At 42.2% G+C, this 24,379-nt stretch overlaps 6 protein-coding genes across 11 annotated transcripts in view; 2 read left to right on the top strand and 4 right to left on the bottom strand.

Moving 5' to 3' along the window:
* Positions 1–741: 741 nt before the first annotated feature.
* On the bottom strand, positions 742–5,546 carry LOC118430366 (protein shisa-5-like). Of its 4 annotated transcripts, none has more exons than XM_035841211.1 (5): positions 5,138–5,542; positions 4,992–4,996; positions 2,373–2,517; positions 1,709–1,864; positions 742–1,312 (listed from the first exon to the last, which is right to left on the bottom strand). In XM_035841211.1, exons 1-5 carry the CDS (start codon positions 5,199–5,201, stop codon positions 843–845), a joined length of 840 nt encoding a protein of 279 aa, XP_035697104.1. In that variant the 5' UTR covers positions 5,202–5,542; the 3' UTR covers positions 742–842. The 4 variants fall into 4 exon arrangements, with proteins under 4 accessions (XP_035697104.1, XP_035697105.1, XP_035697106.1 ...); XM_035841212.1 differs by having other exon boundaries at positions 742–1,306; positions 5,138–5,537; XM_035841213.1 differs by lacking the exon at positions 4,992–4,996 and having other exon boundaries at positions 2,373–2,507; positions 5,138–5,546.
* Positions 5,547–5,990: 444 nt separating this feature from the next.
* On the bottom strand, positions 5,991–9,379 carry LOC118430365. The gene is made up of 4 exons (XM_035841210.1): positions 9,040–9,379; positions 7,649–7,845; positions 7,184–7,355; positions 5,991–6,788 (listed from the first exon to the last, which is right to left on the bottom strand). The coding sequence occupies exons 1-4, from the start codon at positions 9,107–9,109 to the stop codon at positions 6,385–6,387; spliced, it is 843 nt and encodes a 280-aa protein (XP_035697103.1). The 5' UTR covers positions 9,110–9,379; the 3' UTR covers positions 5,991–6,384.
* A 366-nt stretch (positions 9,380–9,745) lies between these two features.
* Positions 9,746–15,118, bottom strand: LOC118430336. Of its 2 annotated transcripts, none has more exons than XM_035841164.1 (8): positions 14,901–15,118; positions 13,698–13,846; positions 13,137–13,380; positions 12,895–13,017; positions 12,176–12,304; positions 11,620–11,816; positions 10,963–11,137; positions 9,746–10,480 (listed from the first exon to the last, which is right to left on the bottom strand). In XM_035841164.1, the coding sequence occupies exons 1-8, from the start codon at positions 14,968–14,970 to the stop codon at positions 10,035–10,037; spliced, it is 1,533 nt and encodes a 510-aa protein (XP_035697057.1). In that variant the 5' UTR covers positions 14,971–15,118; the 3' UTR covers positions 9,746–10,034. The 2 variants fall into 2 exon arrangements, with proteins under 2 accessions (XP_035697057.1, XP_035697058.1); XM_035841165.1 differs by lacking the exon at positions 14,901–15,118 and adding an exon at positions 14,293–14,432.
* A 1,423-nt stretch (positions 15,119–16,541) lies between these two features.
* LOC118430147 (NAD(+) hydrolase PdTIR-like) lies at positions 16,542–17,704 on the top strand. Its single transcript, XM_035840856.1, has 2 exons — positions 16,542–16,975; positions 17,226–17,704. Exons 1-2 carry the CDS (start codon positions 16,687–16,689, stop codon positions 17,702–17,704), a joined length of 768 nt encoding a protein of 255 aa, XP_035696749.1. The 5' UTR covers positions 16,542–16,686.
* Positions 17,705–17,746: 42 nt separating this feature from the next.
* On the top strand, positions 17,747–21,537 carry LOC118430310. The gene is made up of 2 exons (XM_035841076.1): positions 17,747–18,468; positions 18,680–21,537. Exons 1-2 carry the CDS (start codon positions 18,021–18,023, stop codon positions 21,238–21,240), a joined length of 3,009 nt encoding a protein of 1,002 aa, XP_035696969.1. The 5' UTR covers positions 17,747–18,020; the 3' UTR covers positions 21,241–21,537.
* A 149-nt stretch (positions 21,538–21,686) lies between these two features.
* LOC118430375 (triosephosphate isomerase-like) overlaps positions 21,687–24,379 on the bottom strand; it is a 9,365-nt gene continuing 6,672 nt past the window's right edge. For both annotated transcript variants that reach the window (XM_035841226.1, XM_035841227.1), the window contains exons 6-8: positions 23,406–23,491; positions 22,793–22,880; positions 21,687–22,310 (exon numbers count right to left, since the gene is read on the bottom strand). In XM_035841226.1, coding sequence (XP_035697119.1) covers positions 22,189–22,310; positions 22,793–22,880; positions 23,406–23,491 — 296 coding nt within the window. In that variant the 3' untranslated portion in view covers positions 21,687–22,188. The remainder of the gene's footprint in view (positions 22,311–22,792; positions 22,881–23,405; positions 23,492–24,379) is intronic.

Here is a 24,379-nt window from a genome sequence, read left to right as displayed (position 1 = left end):
AAAACGACTGATATGGCAACCTGTGAGAATTAATTTCAAAGTGCCACAAAATTGAAAATATCGAACACAGAAACCGGCAAACGTGTATGTCCTAAAACTATACTGTTGGCCGGTAGTTCAAGATTTCCACACAAATATCGAACAAAATAGTCACTTAGCCAGCATGAAATACGATATAGTGGTCCTCACAGATAAAACCATGTTACGCATGTAGTCTGTGTCTAAGTTGAAGTTGATGCTTTTGCACATTCTTCTAGCCTTATAAATACACCTCAAGTCACCAAATTCATGTAAAATGTACAATATATATACAATTGCCTATCCCCTACTACAGTAGCAACACAATGCATCATATATATATACACAAAATAGAACCCTTTAGTCGGGGCTAGTCAGGCTAGTCATTGGCTTTTCATTGTATAGACAGTGACAGGATTTATACCGAACATGTCAATGTCTGTCTTTGTATCTGTGTTAGTAGATTTCACATAAAACAACCCAAAAAGAATATCTTAGATACAAAAAGCTATTCGTCAACCCTAACGATTGCCATATGCTAGATGTTGATTCTGAATTCTGACGATGGCATCCACTAAGACAAGAAGATGCTGTGGACAAGGAGAACGGATGTTTTCAGAGGTTGGACTTTTGCAAGATATATGGCTTGTGTTACCATACAATGTGCCTCTGGATAACTTTTAACATGTTGCTAGAACGCAAAATTCTTGTATTGGAGTTCTAATCCAGAGCTGGTATTTTAGAGTCAGATTAACACCGCGAGGATGGACTCAACTGGAAAAGGGGAAATAGTGATGATGTAGTCTATATCAGTAGTGTAGAGTCTACTGAGAGTAGAGCTGGCCATCGGATGGTTTGGCAGGTTCGTCGTAGGCTGGAGGAGGGGGGATTTGGCTGGATTGCTGCTGAGGCTGGTTAGGTTGCGGGTAACCCGGAGGCTGCTGAGGTTGCGGTGGTGGATAGGGTGGAGGCTGCTGAGGCTGCATGGGTTGCTGGTAAGGGGCGGGCTGTTGAATCCGCATGGGGTACATCCCGCCCTGCTGCACGACGACTCCGTTGCCGGGGTACATCATGTTGGTGCCCATGACCACGGTGTTACCGCCCATGTGTGTGGTGTTGACCACGGTGTTTCCTCCTACAGACACGCCCGTGGCCGTCACCCTGCTGGACGGCTTGCTCTGACAGGCCACGACACAAATGATGATGAACATCACGGTGAGGAGGATGATCACCCCGACCACGATCCCAATGATGGCTCCGATTCCCAAACCACCGGACGATGCTGGATCTATAGCCAAAAAAACAGTTGAAGCAGTTGATCAAACTATGAAAAAAATCATCGGGTACAGCAATGGCGTATGGGACAAAGCAACATAATTTCCAGATTTTAAGAAATAATTTCCGGATTTTAATTTTCAATGACGCGCGGGTCATTTTGAACCGTAGAGTATCACGAAAGCTTTTCACAAAGTATCAACTTCGTAAGTATAAGCTGTAAAAGTTTAAGGGTTTGAGAAGTTTTGCAAAGTTCAATATTTGTATTTAAGTGTCGTCTCCACTTTTGTTACTGTAATTTTACCATTTCATTTCCATGCATCTTAGATAGATTCATATATCGCAGATCAACGACAAGTTCATTCATGTGTCACATAAAGACAAAAATTGACTAAGAGTAAGAGACAATGCGCACCCACTACTTCGTACACAGACAGCTTGAGACTCCCGCCACACTTCTCGGCATTGTTCCCGGAGCAGTCGGAGTTGCACTCCGAGTCGCTCAGGGCGGCCCCCAGGTTCTGGAAGTTCTGCTCTGTCCCGCAGAAACACTGCAACGCGAACTGGGTTCCTGGCAGGAAAAGAAAATGTTGAATCTAACTGATAAGGACAAACGCACATGCACAAGCACACGCACATACACATACATACATAGCGTTACATACATACATGCATACATACATAAACACATGCGCAAACACACTCACACAGGCACACACACACACACACCGAGCACACTCGTTTTCTCTGTGTCACACACACACACACACACACACACACACACACACAGAAAGAGAGAGATACCCGAGCGCATTCTCTGTCTCTCCCCCTCTCTAAGAAAGAGAGAGAGAGAGAGATACCCGAGTGCATTCTCTGTCTCTCCGGATGCATTCTCTGTCTCTCCGGATCCCCCTCGCCTCTCTCACACAAACAAACACGTGAGCACAGAGAGAGCGAGAGGGAGACGAGAGGGAGAGAGAGAGAGAGAAAGAGAGAAACACTGACGAGCGCATTCTGTCCGTTTCTCCCCCTCTCTCGTACAAATATGCATTTGCTTACACTTTAGAATACATGTCTACCTGCGTAAGCGTATCCATTGTTCCTACAGTGGGTCACACACCGAGCGTTAGTCAGCAGAAAGTCCCATTTCTCCTCGTGCGGAAAGACCCGAACGAAAATGTTGTCCGTGTAGCAACCCTCGTACCCGTCAGGCACTGTGTGGAAACAATCGGTAGGTGGCAGTTTTAAAAGGTTGTTTTGTACGTTTGGACTGTACGTAAACTGCCATACGGATGCCTTTAATAATAGACATTTTTTTACATTAAACGCAATATACGTATATATATATTTTAAGGAATAGCAAATACGATGTCAACAACACGGCGACAAGAATATGAGAGAAATACCTTTTTTAATCAGTACAAAAGAGCCTGAATATTTACATCATTACTGATGATATGCGGTCCATACAATACAAAGAAAAGCAATCATACGTCACATTTACATTACAGTAGCCTCGAACATTAAGAACATTATTGTGATCCAGTAAACGTTTACATCAGCTCATATATACAGCCAAAAAGCGTTTACATCAGCCCATATATACATACATATACATATGCAGTGAAAACTAGCTCTGGGAATTATAGTTTAAAAGAACTTTGTTAACAGCTGTCTTAAATTGTTCATGTTGGGTCTTGCTGGAAACACTGACGCTGAACATTAACGTTTCCTACCGTATCACCAAGGTTCTCTCTTTCTTTGCTTAAAGGGACTGTGATTGGCAAGTAAAGCTAATGTTTCTGTAAAACGAACGTAGCTTATGGTTCCGAATGAGCCACAGATAGGAAAGACAATAATCTTATAGAAATTTATATTCTCCGTGGCCAAATACTGTGTCTCTTTCAAACCATCTTGTACAAAGCACTGAAGACATCTGCGACTGTGCTATGCTAAGCATTAAATGGTTTTAGTAAGCAACTGTTAGACAAAGTAGAAGTGGCATGTCAGGCCATCGGCTTATATTTGAACCCGTCAAAAACAAAATACATGCATATAAACCCATCATCTTCCCAGCAACTAACTACTTCCGACGGTTCTGAAATCGAGCGTGTAGTAGACTTTAAGTACTTAGGTGGCTATACCAATTCTGAGAAGGATATGGAATGTAGGATTGCTCAAGCCTGGAGTTCTCTCCATTCCTTACAAAAGATATGGAAAGCACCCATCAGAAAGCACACAAAAACCAAAGTGTTTAAAGCATGTACTGAGTCCATTCTACTGTATAGTTGTGAGTCATGGACTATGACAGCAGCCCAGAGCAAAAAATTGGATGGTACTTATACGAAAATGTTGAGAAAGGTATATAATGTTTCATGGAGAGACTGTTTAACCAACAAGCAACTATACGGCCCACTCCCAGCCATTTCATCTGTGGTGAGGCAGCGCCGACTCGCCCTGGCAGGGCACGTGGTTCGTGGGTATGAGCCTGCAGGGAGACTAATGGACTGGCTGCCAGAAGGAAGGCGCAGAGTTGGCCGACCGTACATTACCTTAAAGACAATGATAGAAAGAGACATTGGACTGTCAGGGTCAAGTTTAGTGTCTGCCATGAAGGACAGATCATTCTGGAAAACTTGTGCTTTGGACTGTGCCTCACCGGTGTAAAACCGGATGAATTATTTATGTATGTATGTAGTAAGCAACTGGAGAAAGACACATGATTACGCTTCACTGGTGGTACCCTGCGGGCTAACTAACACCAGCAACGAAAGCTAAACCGCGACAAGGAATAACTTTTCAAAGATTAAAAAGTGCGGAACATGATAAGCTACCCTGGATACTTAAATCACCCCTTTTGGTCACGGACAAAGGAAGTCTTTCTTTCTGCGCGTGAGCAGACAATGTACACCATCATATGGAAGAAAACTCGATTAGACTGTTGTATGACTGTTTACCAGGTTGCTAGCCTTAAAGCTTTGTCCTTCCAGCCAGTGCATTGGCTTAACTACCTTTATTTCAGTAGCAGCAAAGAAGGTTTTATAGACAAAGATTTGATGGTGAAGCAACGTAACTGTTGTTACTGTTGATATACACCTACAGTTGTATATATACTATACGTTGTTAGCAGCAATGTATGGAAGGAAAATGACAAAAACAACTGACCCGAATCAGTCACTAAGAATTATGTCCCATTGGTTACGAAGTAAAAGCCCCGAATGCAGGTTAATCACAACGTTTGTAAAATGAAGCAAAAGTTATCGAAACCACGGCGAACACACTTCAGATAAATGCAGTTATTGGCATCAAAGTGCTCGAGCATGATTTTTTTTACAGCCGGCCTCCTGATAACTGACAGGAATAGTATAGATATTGAAGACTAGACGGTGTCCTAATTCTTTTGTCAGCGGCCCTGGTTACTATAGCTTGGTGATCAGGACAGTAGCCAGTACGCCAAAAATGGCCTGAGAGCTTTTGAAAACACCTGTGTATTGTAGCTAGCATTTCCAAATCAAGGAAACTACATTTATTCATATAATCACTACCGAACAAAGTGCGAGCTTTTCTACCTTTCACACAAGGTGCGTGTGTGTTGGAGGAGCATCTATACAAACAAATCTTATGACATGATGTGTAGACAATTGAACTGACTACATGCATACCACACTGTGTTCTAACAGGTGGAGACTACCCAGAGATATTCCTGCCATACAGGTGTCAGTCAAGGTCAAAAATACTTCCAATAGGACTGGGAAACATAACGAATTCCAGGACTACCTGTAAGTAACCATGGCAGCACGGTGTGTTGACACGAGTTGTCTGAACAAACATGGCGACTACTCACCTGCGAGTGTCCACTGCCACTGGACGATTGTCAGCAAAACAATTGTCGTCCACACGCCAGCCATGGCCCTGTGTACCGTAGATATCACTTCTAATACCTATCAAACCTTCTGGTAGAAATAAAGAAGGAAAGCTGGAACTACAGACACACAGACGGCGACCGGTCCTTTCGTAACTCCACCTGCTGCTCTTCGATTCCTTCAGTCCAGTACTCAATGGGGTGCGATCGTACATGAAACGTAACGATAGTTGTGCTTGGATAAACTTGTACAGAAAGGCAAATTTTCTGCACTGTAAGACCCAGATATTACTTTCCTTGCGTGGTTTTACAGCTACAATTAAGAACTTTGGTTCCAATTTGCTGCTGATAGCGAACCACACCTTCACCCAAATAAGAAATGGTCAACCCCGTTTCGTGAGAACAAAGGAAGCCGCACAACCTGTCGGACGTTAGATCGGTTTGTGTCGGAGATGACACGTTTGGTATCTGTCCTTATTTGTCACAGGATTTGTCGGTAACAATTGCGAAGAAAGGGACGCAAAGAACAGTGTGGTGCCCAAATGAAATGATTTCTATTTAACCCATGTCTACATTCAATGGATCTACCATACTCTGCGTTTGGTGGTCCATATCGACAAACGACAACTTTTTCTTGACTTATGGAAGTCGATGATTAAATTTAAATGGGAAGCCTGTGTTATTTATTCTGATAACAAATGTAGGAGAAGGAGATGGAAGTATTCTCTCTAACAAGTCCAGTTTTCGGAATTGATTAGCCCCGTTTTAGACAATTGATCCTTACCATGCAATGACTAATAATACAGCGAGTCAATGGATTGTGAACAGCAGCGTGCCAGTAGTTAAAAGTTTATTGACGTACACTTGAAGAATAGTACAAAGAAAAAAAAGACGAGATAGCCAAAGTTGTAGAAAAAATCAAACGTACGCGTGTCCCGTGCTATCTCTACTATTCAAGAGTTCTCTATCATAAGGCCCAATTTACACTTGTTTCTTGAATCTGTACAAGTGTAAATTGGGCCTAAGCCGCCTCCGCAGACTTCAAGCGGTGCTGGCTTTTATTTTATGGGGGGGGGGGGGTAGTTTCGAAGTCTTTGAAGAAAGTTTATCTATCCTTACTCTCTTGCCACTTCTGTGAGACTAAGGTGCAGGCGATTGTGACTTTTTATCAGAAAAAAGATTAGTTGGCAGTCAATGTCTGTCCTCAATGACAATGTTGTATGCACGTCCTATGACGTTGTAGGTTGTTTCCTTGGCATCTGTAGTGCTTCATCGTACGGAGGTGGCGGTGGCTCCTGTCCAAGACCAGCCGGTGGAAGCGGCGCTCTGCTTCGTTCCTGAAGGTCATACCACTGAAGGTTACCTGGGGCAGGCGCGGAGGGATATCCTGCTGGCGGGATGTAAACAAGTCCTGGAGGACTGACAAATTCCGTTGAATTTCTTTCTGGTATTAACGGGCGAGCGTTCCTGAGCATGGAAGCATTTGGGCTTCTTGTAGTAACTGGGGGAATATTTAAAGGCGGGAGATCGTCATCGTCGTTTCTACAGCATTTGCAGATGATGCCGACAACGACACACACTGCGGCGATCACACCCACTACAATATAGACGATGGTGTCGCTGTCTGTTTTAGCTGAAACGGGAAAGATGAATACAATCAAAATGTATAGTTAAGTGTTTCCATGTTGCCACATTCCTACAAAATGAAAGAAGAAATCGAAGATGTCATACTTCGGTGAGTGATCTTTTTTGTTAAATAAATTTCTTGACAACACGCCCATTTCACACAATACATGCTCCGCTGTCGGGCACATGCCATCCTCGTGGCCTCGAGTTGTGCCAAATTTCAACAAGTTGTAAGAAATTCAGATGCAGGCCAACTCAACTTTTGCATATATCCTGTCAGTCTCCAGTCACAACTCAGACCAGGAACAAACTTGAACACACACCAACACAAACAAACTGACCGACATACATAATGATATATTGAAGTTAAAGTTTTTACTCTTTAATCTTAAGCAAACTGACCTTCTTCCACTCTGTACTCGATACTGTAGACCCCCTGTGTGGAGTGGTCCGAGAACAGGCGGATTGTGATGCTCTGTCCCCAGGACACGTCATGACTGTAGTGAACTCCTCTCCAACAGTAGTGCACCGAACTGCTGTCTGTGTCGCACAGGAAATCCTTCTCATTGCACGCCTAGCGGAAAAGACACAAACTACATAAAATGCTAAACTACATAAAACGCGACAGTACAAAACATTATCTAACAGAACCACACAACGATATGAATCTGTTCATGAAATACGAATTTCGTATTGAAAGAATCCATAAGCTATAATGTTATGAGACAAAATTCAGTTTGAAAGTTTCTGAACAGAATACCATACGCAAACACAAACGACAAATACGAAATCCAAAGGCAGCGTTTGCAAATATTTTTACCATTAATTCAATTCAGTCTATCGAACCATTAACATTATATGACGTACAAATATGTAATCGGAACAGTCACTAGGCATGCCGGTCAAGTTAAATGCCTCCAAACTGATGACGTAGCCCGAGTCTGTGTAGTAGTTGACGGCACACTCTTTGTAGGGCGGATACGGCCCGGCCCGGTGGTATGTGATATAGCCCGCCCTGTCGGCTGACAAGTACACCTCCGTCCAGCATTTGTCATACATTTCCTCTGTGGCAAAGGGAAACAGTGAATGAGTGAGTGAGTGAATGAATGAGTAAAGGAAGGAAAGGGAAGGAATAAATGAATGCACTTTATTGAACTTTTATGTTCTTACAAGGTAAGTACAGGTCGTGGTGATAACTCAGAAGTACTACTACAGTGATATGAGAATTCTACAGGCCATTGACCACTGATGACTACGTCAAAATTCAACATGGCGGCGCCCATAGACGGAAGCAAAAACAGAACATGTTTCGCTCATCGCGAACCTGTGAAAAAGTATACTTTTATACATTATACTTTTATTGTTTAGCTATAAAGCGTATTTGTATTTGGTAGCATACATTCTAGTTATGGTGCATTCCAAGTGCAAAGACAGTTAGCCCCGAAACAATACTGTAAACTGTAATGGGTTTGAGGTTTGGTTTGGGACCTGTCCATTTGAGGTCAATGACCCTGCTGTCAGTTTCCCTGACATTTTCCAGGTATCGTAATGCAGACTGTCGTTATTTAGACATCAGTGTTCTCACCGGGATTTTGAGGAGAATGTTCTCACCTGTCCATTTGAGGTCAGTGACCCTGCTGTTAGTTTCCCTGACATTTTCATTTTCCAGGAACCGTAATCCAGGCTGTCGTTATTTATACATCAGTGTTCTCACATGGATTTTTTCACACAATAGGGGTATCTTAGTTTAGCTAAGCCATATAGTTAAGAGATTCAGGTATGAGCATTGTAGGGGTGTGCCTTTTTTAATTAATAACCCTTACTAATTTGGCCCTCAATATGCAGCAAAATGTTTCTAACTTAGAAACATTTTGCTGCATATTGAGGGCCAAATTAAGTTGACTAAAGCATGCATTTTTCCTACCCTTGTTACTAAGCAATAGAAAAGTCCCCTTTGCTGGTTGAAACACTCGTAAGGGCCAAAATCACAGCATAGGGTATCCAAATCACAGCATAGGGGGCCTGAAAAGGTCTGGCGAGAACACTGTTGGATGAGACCTGACTGGTTAATGATTCTGTAAAATAATAGCTATATGATTTTTACATTCCATGGGCCTGTAATATACACATTGTACAGCTGGGATATGCCGTCCTTACAAAAATAGCCTAACGTAAACACAAGACTGGGGCCTGGGGAGGGGCATTATAGTCCTCCCAATGTTTGAGATGAAGCACAGATTCAGAAATACAAACGTTACCTGTAAACATGTAGCCATCACCGAGAACACTGTCACAGAGTGTCACCAGAATCGTCAATGTGAAAAACATTCTTGGTCGTACACGTCTTGTGATGTTCTAAACCGCACGTTGACAGATGCCAGGCGTCTCTTGCTCCACTGCAAGGCTTCTGGAATCTTACGCTCTGCTCTCTCTAAATTACACGTTTGACGACCCTATATATACGGATTTAAGTAGAAAGACGGTTGCAAAACTCACGACGCACACCCTGCTGTGGAATCTGTAACACTGCGTTGGTCGGGATGAACCTTCGATGTACCTTCCGATGTTTCCCTTTGACCCCGTGATGTCGATGGGTACTTGGGTACGGGTAGACTCATGCGGACGCTTAGCGAGATAGATACAAACTGCAGGAGAACAGTACAAGCCAAATAAGATGTTTCACGAATTCGCGGTATTTGGGCTATGAATGTGGTGTGTTGTATTACATGTAGGAGAAAGCCAAAAGGGCGTTGATTTTTAACAGCAGTCGGGTGTTTCTTTACATCAGCGACGTAACTTGAAACTTCGCGGCACATCACACTTTTATTGCGCTGCACAGAAGAAGGCAATTGTTCGTAAAATAAGTGGGCAGTGCACTACGACATTACATGTACCATCGACCCTCCAGACAACGTGTCTGACTATTCCCATTCAGCATTCTTTCAAATATAGATCGCTCTTGAATTGGTTTGAAACCATATCTTTATTAAGAAATCACACATTTGGAACAGATAAAACATGCTTTTTTAAATATTAAGTCTAAGCAAATATCAAGCGTCAGAGCAACAAACCAAAGGAGTTTTCTTATCAAAGCTACAATGTAGCGTGTAGTAAAAATTGATGAGGTCAGTGTGTTTCATGGACATTTTGCCGGTGATCCCAGTGGTATAATAACATACCCTTAATTGGTGATCATGTCAATGATGGTATAAAGGTATGATAGTTCTTGATAAAACTGCATGATACAGTTTTATCAAGATTGCCGTGCCGATGCTGGTGGTTCTGTTGGCATCCACAGCGCCTGGTCATACGAGGGCGGTGGGGTGGGGGGCTCTCCTGTCGATGTCGAAGGGGTAGGGGGTTCTACCCTTACCGAGGGGGGTACTGGACTGTTCTCTGGCTGTGGAGGAGCGGATGGATACGAGTATTGACGGGGACTTGGTTGTGGTGGGACGCGCTCGATGGTGGGTGTTCCCACGGAGCGCGGTCTGTCAGTGTGGACCACAGTTGTGGGGTGCAAGTGAATGTTGTCTCTTGGGGTTTCACCCGGCCATTGGACCGTTTCACCTTCCACTATATCATCGTCACCACTCGAGCTCCGGCTCTTTTTACCGCAACAGTATACCAGACAGCCGATCACTAGGATAACCGCTACAATCATCACTACTACTGTCACAACGGTGCTGCTGCCAGAGGTACCTGGAGATATAAATAAAAAAAGTTTAGCCGAGCATCGGATAAAGTAGAATAGAGTTAGAGTAAGGTAGAGTAGAGTAGAGTAGAGTAGAGTAGAGTAGAGTAGAGTAGAGTAGAGTAGAGTAGAGTAGAGTAGAGTAGAGTAGAGTAGAGTAGGATAGAGTAGAGTAGGATAGAGTAGAGTAGCTAGAGAGAGAGAGAGAGAGTAGAGTAGAGTAGCGTAGCGTAGAGTAGAGTAGAGCGGAGTAGCGTAGAGTAACGTAGAGAAGCGTAGAGTAGGGCAGAGTAGAGTAGCTTAGAGTAGGGTAGAGTAGGTACAGTAGAGTAGGGTAGGTAGAGTGGAGTAGTATAGAGTAGAGCAAAAGATAGACCACTGCCGGTAAGTTTAAACCAAATTTTTTTCTCAGTTATTTGTGTTTTGCAAATGACTTTTTGTTCACATTACGGTAATGAAAACGGAACTGAGAGAGAGACCCCTGACTCACCTCCCTGCTCGATTTTGTAAAATATCTCAAAGTTCCCGGATTTAGACCAGTCCGAGGCCAATCGAATCGTGAGCTCCTCTCCGGAAGTGACGTAAGAGGTGTCGTCTGTTGAAGTGGAGCAGACACTGAAGTCACTTTCCCATGAGTCACAGCTACCCGTGATGCCATCGCAGAGCTGGAAAGCAAAAAAAAACAACACTTTGACCTTGACCACAATTCAATTTTCTATCTATGACAGCTATTCTTCATGTGGCTCTTCAATGTCAAAAGTCATATTAAAGTCCTTCCCGGACCAGGATATGGCATAGGGCGGCACCCATCTCCGTTTCCGAAGACCTGGGCCACACAACATTTGTGCAATCACTACAGCAGCGGGCAAGTCCACTGATGTATGTGCTTAACTTACATACTCTTCCGCAAATGCTGAGTGCTATTTGTATCAATGTAAAATCGATGTGTACCTCATCACTTCAACACGTCATAGTTGCTTTACAATTGTGTACATTTTGCAGCCAAGGGATTGGAGAGTGGTGGACAAAAGCCAGCAGAAATCCTGATAGTAACGCATAAAGACGCCCCAAACAAGTCGGAGCCTAATTTCTGCTTAGAGAGTACATTTTTGCATTATTCCACGCTAAAATATAATCTTCAACTAACGAATAGAGTGCCGTAGCAGTGGTAGTCCATCCCGCTGACGTCCCAACTCAGCAGACGTATGACGTAGCCACTCTGTGTGTTGTACTGGACGGTGCAGTCCGTCCCTCGGCTGTACGGCACGTACCGGCTGTACATGATGTAACCGGACGTGCCTGGCTGGAGCGTCACCAACGAGCCGCAGCTACCGTGCATCTCCTCTAAAGGACAGGTAAAAGTTTGTTTGTTTGTGGCATTGTGCATAAATAACAAATTACAACAAAGTACAAAAAAGGTAAATAAAAGTACCGGAGGAGGGGAGAGTCTGCTTGGCTTGAGGCCCTCCTCCACTTAACTAAGCTAATACTTATCTGAATACAAGTGTGATTATATATATAAGATAAATAAAAAATAACATGTACAATTGAGAAATATTCGCTATAAATAACAACAGACAGATTGGTAGTGTAAAGAATTGAACAAGTATAGGTATTGTCATCTTTTTACGACAAGATACCCGAGGGTAATGCAGTGTTTGGAGTGTTCATGTGTGGTAATATCGACATAGTACTTTACTCACGAGTAGGACACAAGGCCCAGGAGTTGGTCCACTCATCGCTTCCGTCCGAACATTCCGCTACACCGTTACACATGTGCACACGCCCGCCGTGTACACTAACTCCGTTTGCGCAGCGATCGAGAGAGTCACCTGAAAGATAGGTAAAAAATGTTGGGACTCCGAAAAACACGTGCCATCTGTTAACGTTGGCCGAATGTTTTCCGTCATCTTATTTAAAGGAGGATGGCGAAAGGCTAATTTTGTTTCTACGTGTATTTCACTATATCGTCGATAAAAAACTGTAAAGTAATCATTTTTTCTCGAAGGCCAATTGCACATGTTACCTGTAGGACCCTGTAGCCATGTGCGAAATCACCATGTATATATCGCAGATGCTAAAATGTACATAGACAACTCGCAGTACTATTTCTAGTCCATATCAGAATTTCCTTCATTTAACGTTATTACTCAATTCGTAACGTGCGGAAATAGAGTGTGGTCTACTAGCGGAGTGGGACCAAATGGCCACACGAAGCTGAGTATAGACTAATAGATCTTGATGCTGGCTATGGACCTAGTTTCTTACATAATATAAGGATTGACTTGAAATGTAGGATTTATCAAGTACTGGACCTATCTAGCACGTCATGTCGACAGACAGTCTGATCGGGACATCAGACTCTACCGTTAGAATCGGCGATTCTGCAGATCTGTAACGTTACCCTGACAGATCCATGTACCTGTACGACACCCAGCAGACTCGAGCTCGTCACTGGCGTCCCCGCAATTATCCATCCGGTCACATTTCAGCTCCGAGTGGATACAGCGGTAGTTGGAGCACAGGAACCAGCTACTGTAGCAGCCTGGGAAGGGGCAAGGGTGGCAAAACAGGCAGAGCTTTTACTGAGTATGGCATGTCTTTACAGCGAAGCTCTGGACATGTAGAAAACATCAACACGATTCAATGAAAGACGAACCATACCTGTGCCGTGGACAGCGTTCATGTAAGTAGTATACAGTATCTTGAAGGACCCTCTGGTGGAACTGTCTGTTACAAGGCGTAGCGTGATTACAGAGGTTGAGGAAGTGTAGGCCACAATGAGTTGAGAGTTGCAGATTTCCTTGTTGGGAGTGGTGCCGTCAAAACTGGTCACAGCGCCCTCGTACAGGTAGAGATAGTCATAACAGGAATGCTGACCGTTTTCTTCTATGTCAATATCGATGAACTATAGAATAAAAAAGGAAGGTTTAGTTCTTATGTTATGTTTTCACCCCAGACTAGACTCAACTTTGTGAAGTATCCGAGCATTACGGAAAACCATACGTAACGTCAATCTATTTGTGACAATAGCTAAATGATATTTTACCAAAACAAACACAGACATAAATGTTTGTGAAAAATGCATCGTTCTCGTCAAGCAAAACAAAAAACATATACATACAATACATAGAATCGGTTAATCGCCCCAAACTTCCACCCAAACCTCTACTTGGAGTTTAATAATCACATTTGGTGCTTGTTTAATATACAAACAATTCTTACCTGCAATGCTATCCGTTCACTCGTACTGCCCGTCTTCAGAATGACGGAACAGTCGGCGCGGTGGTCATAGCTTCTGCCATCCCGGTCCCACTCGATATACCCTGCACTTCCCAGCGATGCCGTGCTGCCACAATTCTCCTTCATGTAAACTAGAATAAGGGATTTCATGTTTGGTCAACAGATCAGGAAGACAAAACATTACAGGAAACGTACATGGAACTCCGGACGTAAGAGGAAAGATAGGAAATGAGAACTGTTTCGTCACACTGGAGGTTGAAGTGTGCCTTGACTTTTGCATGTGTCCTATTACTCCGAACTTGGCATACCGAAAATTTTACCCCTATATAAAATGCGCAAGATAACGCAAGGTCAGTCAAAATAATGACCATTCAGTCGTCTATAAAAGCAAAACAAAAAGATCGTGACCATGACCATGTAGCAGTGCAAGGAAAAACGTTTGCTTCTTAGGCCACAGCAAATAAATTCTATGGATAACATCATCAATGCGAACAAAGATGGAATTTCCCTTACGGAGATGGTGAACATGAGAAGAAAGTACCAAAATGGGAAACTACAGGGTAGCTAGTGTGGCAACCTTGATTTCACTTATAGAAGTGATACTGCCGAGAAACGTGTAGCCATGTCTGCAGTTGTAGAAGTGAAACTAGTTCAATAGTCATAGTGGCCCCAATGTGGTAGCCATGACTGTAGTTGTCAACTTGCCAAATGATACCAGTCTATCACACTGACACTGTGTGCACCCTTGAATACGGAAATGAAAGACTTGTTGGTTGGCTGTGATGTTTAGACTATGTTTTGTCGCTTTAATTATTGAACGTTTATGGCGTCCATTTTTTTTTACCCATCTTGTTTTTCGCCCTGTCTTGCAATCTGCATCGATGTCATCCATAACATTTACTTGCTGAGGCCTCATGTAAAACTGCGCGCACTGGATACGCCAGATGTTAATTTACATGCAGATCTTGCAACTTCATCAACTGGTTCCAAAGAAAAACAGATGTTACCATGAGCATAATATGTATGGCCGTTCTAACGTTCTGGATGTAGGTAGTAGCTATGAAAGCTACGACATATATGCGTCGTAACCTCAGATAACATTTTATAGAAGGCAAATTATTTATAGAATGGCAAAATGGCTGCGATTGTTGGGGAGGGTAGCAAATCAAAACATTGCAGACTTACTTGTTGTGTACGAGAACCCAAGGACAGTGTTCGATCCCAGAGCAGCCAGGACAAGGAACGTGTAAAACATGCCTTTTTGGATCACTCACATAACTGCGTCACGAAGGTTGTTGATTAGCTTTAAGATGACGATAAACAAACCCTGTAGGCATCAGAATGCAATGGGAAAGACCTATGTTTAATAGCTATGGACCGCTAAGGCGAAAAAGGCATTGTCGGAATGCAGCTGGGCTATACCATTCCCACTCGATAGAGGGGATGACAGGTTGAAGTTGAGAAACGCTATTTAGATCATAAATCTAAAACATGCACTTCTTCCAATTAAGTATCAAGTTTTTAGTTTTTATCGAAGAAAGTTGAAGTTTTTTTCAGACCATCTTTAGAACATTACAAAAATGTCCATCTCAAGTGGATGGAAATGTTTAGAAACAATAAAACGAAACGAAATACAGTTTAATGGAGCAGGAGGGGTAATAAATGGTCTCTAAACTAGCAGACTGTTATGTTTTAATTACCCTTTAGCATTGTATTGCATGTAATGTGTCTTTCTAGTCTTGAATTTAAATGGAATTAAAAAAAAACAGTTTAAGTCTCACCGTAGTTAAACTTTGCAGATCTTTATCAAATAAAGTTTCTCCACGAAACAACATGTACTAGTTTCTACTGCTCACGCTCCCTTATCTTTCTGTGGTTTAAAATGATTTAGTCTGTGTAACGCAAACTCCGCTATCCGAAGCTTGTAGCCTCCTCCCCGCGGCAATGATGGGCGCGGCAATGTAGGACGGGCCTAAGAAGCGCGATTAACTCAGGCTAAAATGATTGAGTTCATTGAACACTGACTTTCGTTACCTCTAATCTAAAGGGACAAATTGGCCAAGGATGCTGTGCTGAAAGAACCTGACTAGCCGTGGTCCGCGCGTAGTCCTATGGGATAGGGTCAATAAACTCCATACAGCCTCATTTTGATGCGGGGTTTCACCTTTTCTCCCGTTACGCCGTTACGCCAGGTAAAGGTAAAGATTTGGTTGGTCTGCGTAACTTCTTTTCGATGTAAGTCAGACAACACCAAGGTATGAAAGTTCTATCCTATCCAGACCTCTGTTTATCATGGTGACATTAGGTCATAGAAATATCTGGCTGATTCCTTTCACTAATGTATGATTGACTATTATGTACGGCGGGGTAATGCGGAAGTAGAATTGAAGTTCCATCGATGAGTCCCTATAACACTCGTATGCTAGCATATCATATACAGCCATTGACATCGATAGAAACCGTTTACAGATTGTTTAGGAAAGCCTGTACCGTAATGGCAAAGACCGTAGTCCTGATGAAGGCTTCTTCCACTTATGCATGTTGCAACACTTTCCGTACCCAGGCTCGTCGCGAATACCGACCGAAACGGTTGTCGTATTGTCCGTCTAGTACTAATGTATTGTCACTATTGCGTACAAATGTGATCGATACAATGTCAACTTGTGCACTAATGCACTTGGCAGTGATGTAACAGAGAAAGGATGAAGGGAAATGCAACTAAATTAAAGGTGGATAAACAATCAGACAAATTAAACAAGCAAAATATGAACAAGAATTAAACCTCATGATTATGTTTCCTTGTACTGTAGGTCTGTACGAGTGACGATAATGATTGGCATAGCAAATTCAAGTTCCTAAGCCGTTCGTTTTAACGACGAATGTCTGATCAACTATTGCTAGTGCTCGCATGATGAAAGAAGAAAAGCACTAAGTGTTCACGAGTTACAGACATTGCAAAATACAGGAAATCATGGAGGAAAGGCACCGAGCCCTCCTTCTTGCCAATCGGCTAGAGATAACAAGTGATCTGCGGTTCAGGGACATTCGGCGGCGCCTTTTGGACAGCGGAACTCTGAATGGTGAGAACCTTGACCTGATTGAAAATCAGCAAACTCGTGAAGACCAAGCTAAAGCCTTGTTAGACATTCTTCCTACCAGAGGACCGACTGCATTTGCTGTGTTTCGAGAGGCTCTGAAGCACCGTTATCCGCATTTAGCGCGGATACTGAAGGATGAAGGCCAGCAGGGACCACCTGAAGGTATGTACAACAGTATCTAAGACGTTATCATGTTCAGCTTGGACTTATCACATTTCATACTTCGAAGTAAACAAAGAATGGGTGTTCTCATCTTCATCATTGTGTGCAATAAGCTAACATGCCCCTTTCTCGCACACGTAGGTCTGGATTGCTTGATTCGATCTTCGGAAATTTTAACAAATATTTTTGACGCCATTGACTTCTTTTTTTTACGCCATTGATAGTTCATATATTTTCATCCTTTCCACAGCGCCCCGTGTATTCATCATCCACGCAGGCGAAGACAAAGAATCGTTTGTCCGCCCTTTAGTCGCCACGCTACAACAAGAAGGGTTGGCGGAGAAGGACGTATTTTTCGATGACGTTTCCATCAAGCCGGGTGAAGTTATTAGGGACAGAATAATTTCTACCTTATCGAGTCAAAGTTTGGAACTTGTTGTTGTTGTCGTCAGTACAGCATTCCTGAACAAACCCTACTGGCCTAGACTGGAGTTTGAAACGTGTCTGAAAAATAACAAACGGATATTCCCCATTTGGGTCGATGCTAACGAGGACAGCTTCAAGGCGTTTAGTGAGTTAGTCGGTAAATACTCTCCCACACTGAAACAGATGAGTGCAAGGCGTGTACAGAGAGATGATGTTACTGACGAGCTGACAAACATCGCTGCAGAAGTCGTTCAGCGACTCTCTACATTGAGATGTAGCACACCTCCACCTGCAGGTTTGTAACGGGGTTTAAACAAATAGATTGGATTTAAATTATAGCAAAGACATCCAAATAAAGTTTGAATAAGTAATCTGGATCGATATGCTAACGTTGACATTGAAATCCAAGGTATACGTCATTATCAAGAATCACCGAGAAGACCATGTGACTTTTACTGTCAACAACGACACTCATGACGATATGTCGTCTTAAAACTGTTTTATTAGCATTGTTTTTTTCTTTCTCTTTGCAGCGATCCAAACGCTTTTGACTTTGACACCTTTTCCATCAAGTGATCCCAGCTCCTCAGACGACGAAACCAGTTTCAATCGTCAAGACATGCATGCTGCAGGGCCAAGTGGCGAACAGGGGGTGGACGATCAAATTAAGAATGAAAAGGAAAAGCAGTTAGAAATAGCCATAAGTCGTTGGGAAAAGCGAGGGCATGTGGTGAAAAAGCAGCTAGAATTACTCAAGGAAGCAGAAGGTCTTCTTCCGAAGGAAACGATAGAAAGCATGACAAAAGACATGTTGGTCAGTAATTATCAATCAGGTTTACACATTGTTGACGTCAAGATAGGCTGCGCTATTCTTCACTTAGTTCCTCAAAATATGACAACTTTAGACAAGTTCTGGGGCGACTTTAAGTCTGGACAGCTCAGTAGTAACTTCACCGACTGTCTCATCACTGATGAGATGCGAACACTTGCCGGGGAAGACTTGGCGGTGCGGGTCATCATGCTGGAAGAGCAGTACTGGCAGTGGACAGAATATTTCAAAGGAGGAGGTATTTAAAGTACTTGAATGTTACCTGAGTATAGTGAGTATAGAAAATAGCTGTGAGAGATGTGGACTACTACCTCTGTCACGGAGGAAGGTTCATTAATTAATCCTTCCTCCAGCCCAAAAGGGTATAAAAAGTCGACAAATCAATGATGTATAATGACAAAAGGTACATACTCCTAGCAATAACATTACACCATTTTGATACCTTACAGAAATGGCACAGACAGTCCAGAAGTTTCAGAGTCTGACTGTGACCCCTGGAGTGAGAGCTACCACCTGGGAAACCTTTGCGGAAGAGTATCTACCTGATGACACAGAGCAGGTTAAAACACTGTTAGACAGTGCATGGAGAGATCCTGTAGTAGAACTTGTTGTATTGATCCCTTTCTTCTGGCCACATATCATTACCTATTGGTTAGAGAGAAATCACACATTCCCCCAAACCCTCACAGAGCTCTTGCAGTATTCTCTATGCAATCATTTTGGAAGACAAACTGGCAGCAATTTGGAACAAGAACATGTCTCTTTATCTGAAAAGATAACTGAATCATTGATATTGTTAGGATCAAACGGGCTGGACAGCATTGTGCAAGGCAACTGCAGAGAAATAGATCTCAATGCAGATGAAAGAAAGGGTTTTGACTCTGCAGTCTTTGGCCTAGTCACATTGACTGAAACTAAAAGGTACACTTTTGTTAACACGTTCCTACATGACTACTGTGTAGCACTGTACATCAAGAATGCTTTAGACAGAATGACAGACATGGCTGTACTTAACCAACTGGTACAGAATGCAGGCAGGATGCCACTTGTTTGTTTCTTCGTGAGTGGGCTTTTAAGTGACAGGGGTGGTGACTTTCTGTCAGCTTTGGCAAACAGTGGTGTGTTTAATAGTCCATTTGAGAGGGTAGAGACTTCTTTGATAGCATTGGCAGAAACAAATCATGTACAGAATTTGTATCCGTGTATTGAATCTATCTTTGACGGAAGTGTTTTAGATGTTTCTTCAGAGAGTGTCCTCTCCCTGTTGTTCACTTCAGCAGCTATCAAGTTTATCAACCAGTCTAATGTGGTTCAGTCAGTCCGACTTTGTGATCGAAGCAAACTGAAAAAAGAGGAGTCAATGATCTTTAGAGAATTGGAAGATGAACCAGATAAAGAGTCTGTTTCGCTGTTCAGTAATTTGTGGTCTGACGTCTCTGACAGAAAGTTCATTCTGTTACTCCTGCAGTGTATCCCTCTGTTATTTGCAGTGAAAAAAGCAGGAAGTAAACTTAAGGGACCACTCAGGTGCAAAATCTCTTTTAAGAAGTTATGGATCAGAATGTTTCCATCAGGCACAATCAACAGCACTCAGATGCTCCAGCTGACACAAGCTATGAAGCTCATGGTTTCGCTCACTTACCTGGAACTTAGTCATTGGAATTATGTTCAGGGTGATCTTGTTGGCCACATTTCCCCAAGTACCAAATACTCCAGTACATCCAAACTCACTACTAGTGCAACAACTATGTTAATGCCCAGCTTGACATGTCTTCCCTGCTTGCAGGACCTAGAGTTGAACAAGTGCAATTTTGTAACTGCTACTGAACTGGAAGCCATGTGTGACAGGATTAAGGGCTCATGGCAGTTGACCAAACTCAACATAACTGTACTTCAGGCTGAATGGAATGATGCAATGGGTGTAGCAATAGGAAAGCTGTTTCTTAAGCTACCTAGTTTAATGGAGCTTGAGATTGGTAAGGATTACCATGAACAAGGAAAGGCTCTTTCTCATGCTGTGAAGCATTTCAATGCACTTAGAAAGCTACAAAGACTACGATTGCGTGTAAAAATGTCAGATGTTGGGACAAAGCAAGCACTTGCAAGGAGTCTTCATCACTTAGAATGTCTAAAGGACCTCGATCTTAGTTACAACGAGTTGTCAAATGATGGATGCATTTTGATCACTGAAGCTTTCCACAAGATGAGTTCAATCGAACGTTTAACCCTTCGTTATAACAACATTTCTGTATCTGGTGCAAAATCATTTCCAGCTCACGTTGGCTACTTGACCTGCTTAAAACACCTTGATCTGGGTTATAACAAGTTGTCAGATGATGGGTGTATTGCGATTGCAGAGGGTTTCCACTGCATGAGGTCACTGGAGCGTCTTGGCCTCTCTTCCAATGGCATCTCTGATAGGGGTGGTACAGTATTGATGGGAAAGATAAGTTTCCTCCCAAGGGTACATTGGATAGACTTGCATGGCAATAAGATGACTGATGCTGTTGCTCAGCTTGTAGTTGATACTGTGAAGAGAATGGAAAGTCGGATTCATGTAAATGTCAGCTCCAATAGATTCAGTAGTAAAGGTGTAAAAATACTGAAACAATGTCATGGGGTTGACTCCAGCCATCAAAATATACATGTGCATGAGCCAATACGTCATACTCTTATGCAAACTAGCATTTCTTCATCTAATTTTGTGTCTTCATCTCAGTCAATACCACCTCATAAAGAAAGCAGTTATAAAAGGTCTGCACAGTACTCACAGAGTGATGATCCACTAGAGACAAGCACACCTGAACTGTTTCACAAGGGAACTGAGGGTCAGACAAATAGAAATATAGCAGACAGTAGATATGAAATGTCTGCAGTTAGAAGTGACATTGATCCTGAAGGGGACGAATCCATGAAAGAAAAGGCTGAGGTAGTTGAGACAAGTAAAGAGAGAGAGATGTCTGGTACAAAACCAAAGGAAGCTGGAAAAAGCAAATGCAATGTTATGTAAACTAAAGTTAATGTTATGTGTAATATTTTTGATATGTTAATGTATGTACTGTGCATGTCTTCTTGTTTGCCTGATGTACATACCAGCAATGTAACATGCTCATTTTGTACTGTTTTCCTTGCAATGTCAATAATACTGATTACTAATGTCAATGTATATATTGGAATCTGCAAGATTTTTAGGTGCATTTCCTCCAAGAAATTTCTAGTTTTCTCTTACATAAAAGAATGATTTTATGAGTCGATCAATACAACTGTCAATCTCAAGTGAATCAAAGTTGCTTTAAATACAGTAAGAGATGAAAGGTATGACAGTTAACGTTTATAGGCAAAAAAGATTGTATAAATTGTGTCTGAGTTGTATGTACCAGTAACACTTTAGCCTCTAGTCCTGTATTCCATATATGGTTCTCTGTGAATTGTTATCAAACAGTGTCGAAGCATCTACAACATGACCATCAAAACATTTATTGCTCACAGTGCCAAACTAAACTTCATGACAGATTCAGTCCCTTAACCCACTACAAATATATAATTTAAAATGATAGCGTTGCTTCAGCCCAGACAGGGACAATAAACTACAAATGCATAATCAATTTCTTTTCGTTTGTTTGTTTCTTAATTTTTTATGTCTCCAGCAGTTTCTTCTTCTTGAAAAGCATATATTTCATATTTACCATGTACCTCAGGTACTTCACAATCCTTCTTGTTTCAACATACAGTATTAAAGATCTCAGAATCAGCAGAATAATGGGGAAACCTCACATTTAACAGTTTAATCCATACCTTTGTGTCCAGCATGTCTTTATACTGCGTAGGGACCACAATACAACCAACAACATCTAAGCACCACCAATGTCCTACACTAGTGCACTATTTGACTTGCTTATTCTGTAGGTTATAGTCATGAATGCAGTTTCTGTTCTGCAACAAAAATTTCTTGCTACCCTCAAGCTTTGCGTGCATTGATAATTTTAACAAAGTCTGGCTTCAGGGAGGCTCCGCCCACGAGGAAGCCATCAATGTCACCCTGGGTGGCGAGTTCTTTGCAGTTACTGGCCGACACCGAACCTAGGACAAGAAAAATATGCATGATTGCAAGTGTCCTGCATTTTCATAGGGAGTTTGAGTTTCCACCTATGAGTATTTTTTTAATCTAATTGCATCCCTAGAATTATCCCTAGAGTATGTTGTTGCCACCAAGTATAGTATTCTATTAAGCTTTAAAAAGTGCTTGCTGCAAGATGAGCAAAGGTTAGGTTTGACCATGGAAATTGGTTTGACATGTCATTCAGTGTAATATACCCATCTGCTGTGGTACGACATGCCTGCAAAGCTGGTGCGTTACACCAATGTGTAAAGCATCAGTTACACAGACATTTATGACAAACTTTGTTACATGTATTGCTATGTCATTGTTGCTATTGCTATAACTTTGCTACATGCAGCTATGTATTGCTAAGTCATTGTATCTTCCTTTATGCTGTAGATGTACTTTTCAATGTGTCAATAAATCTATTTCTTTAATGTTTGGGAAAAAATAGACCAGTTACCTCCATAGATGATGCGGAGTGAGTTAGCTACTGCAGGAGACACGTTCTCAGATAGCCAGGTACGCAGACTGGCGTGGACCTCCTGGGCCTGGAAAGGTCATCACAACAACAATGCAAAACTTTTCACAAAATATCTGACCATTACAAACAACTAAAAACAATGCAAAAGTTTCTCATGGCATCATTAACATACAGCTACACACCAAAAAGCACACTACTCCAGAACCTTAAAAACATACTTCGTCAGCAAATCCCATCATGACCAAAACATTGTACTTACTCAAAACAAGACAATTCCAAGTTCGACATCTAAGGCAGTCCTCTCTTAGTCTTAGACAGTAGTTTAAGTATGATTGCTATATGCCATAGGCTGTTTTGTTATGAAAATAAAGACACAAACTATGCATTTAGCCCAAGCGGGCAAGAAGATGCAAATAAGGATCATCACCAGTTAATTGTGTACTTGTAATCAAGCAACTTTTGTTGGCAATCCAATCCCTGTCACCTGTATCCTTACTTTTAAGTTACGATACAGGTGACGGAGAGTAAAACTATTCATTGACATATGTTGGGAAGTGTATATTTATTTCTTAACATTTTCACCATGTCTCACCTGTTGAGGGGTTGCCACCTTGCCTGTCCCGATGGCCCAGACAGGTTCATAAGCAAGAACCACCTTGCCCCAATCTTTCACTTTATCTGAAGGACAGGGGAAAAAGGCAACAACATCTTTGAACTAGAGTTCGACGAACACATCTCTTCGCCAAATAATCATGCCTTTATTAAGACTTTAACGTCTTATCATGTATTACTAAATAGTACCTACCCCAATAGCAAATGACTGCATGAACGTGTGTTCCTCACAAACCCACAAATGCCCCCCAAAAAACCACTTAACCTTCTCGGCGAACTGGTGACAAGGAAATGAGGTACAATGTTGTGATACTTTCCAGCACAACTTTCATAGTGTTTTGTTAAAATCAGACTCTACCGCCAAACTGACCTGCCTGGCCGAATAGTATTGATTTTAGGGGGCCTTGGACTGTGACCAAAGATGACCTCGGGTAGCATCCCTGGTCAATCAGAATTTTATGCTTGTCAAGACCGCCTGTCTTGACCTACTTTTTCTCTATTTTTAGACATCTATGGGCCGATTCAAGTTCTTTCGGGTGACTCCGTCACAAGTATATTTTTAACCTATATAGAAGTTCCCCTAAGTAATTATATCAAATAGATAGTGATTTATATAACTTGCATCTCATTATGTTCATTATCACCCAAAGTAACTACATACCAAAAGCAAAAACTCTCCAACAATCTCCTCTGGAGTTATCCTTCTTAAAAGTTACGAACTATAAGACCCACTGCAGTTCCAAACAAGCTGCTAGGGGGCCCAAAATTACACCATTCACTCCTAGTCCCAACAGCTATCCACCACTAAAAAATTATGAACCTGGCACTTCTGGAAAATTTTGGCGCAAGCTTTGACGCTCACTTGCAGTACCAAAACAAGTCGCCAGGAGGCCCATTATCGAACTTGACCTTCCTTTCTGTGTCCCCTACCTATGTCTCGCAACCAGCATCACT

This window comes from Branchiostoma floridae, chromosome 14 (genome assembly GCF_000003815.2).
Source record: "Branchiostoma floridae strain S238N-H82 chromosome 14, Bfl_VNyyK, whole genome shotgun sequence".
Taxonomy (NCBI): Eukaryota; Metazoa; Chordata; class Leptocardii; order Amphioxiformes; family Branchiostomatidae; genus Branchiostoma; species Branchiostoma floridae.
Note: the sequence above shows the minus strand (reverse complement) of the source record. Positions and strands in the feature narration are given on the sequence as shown.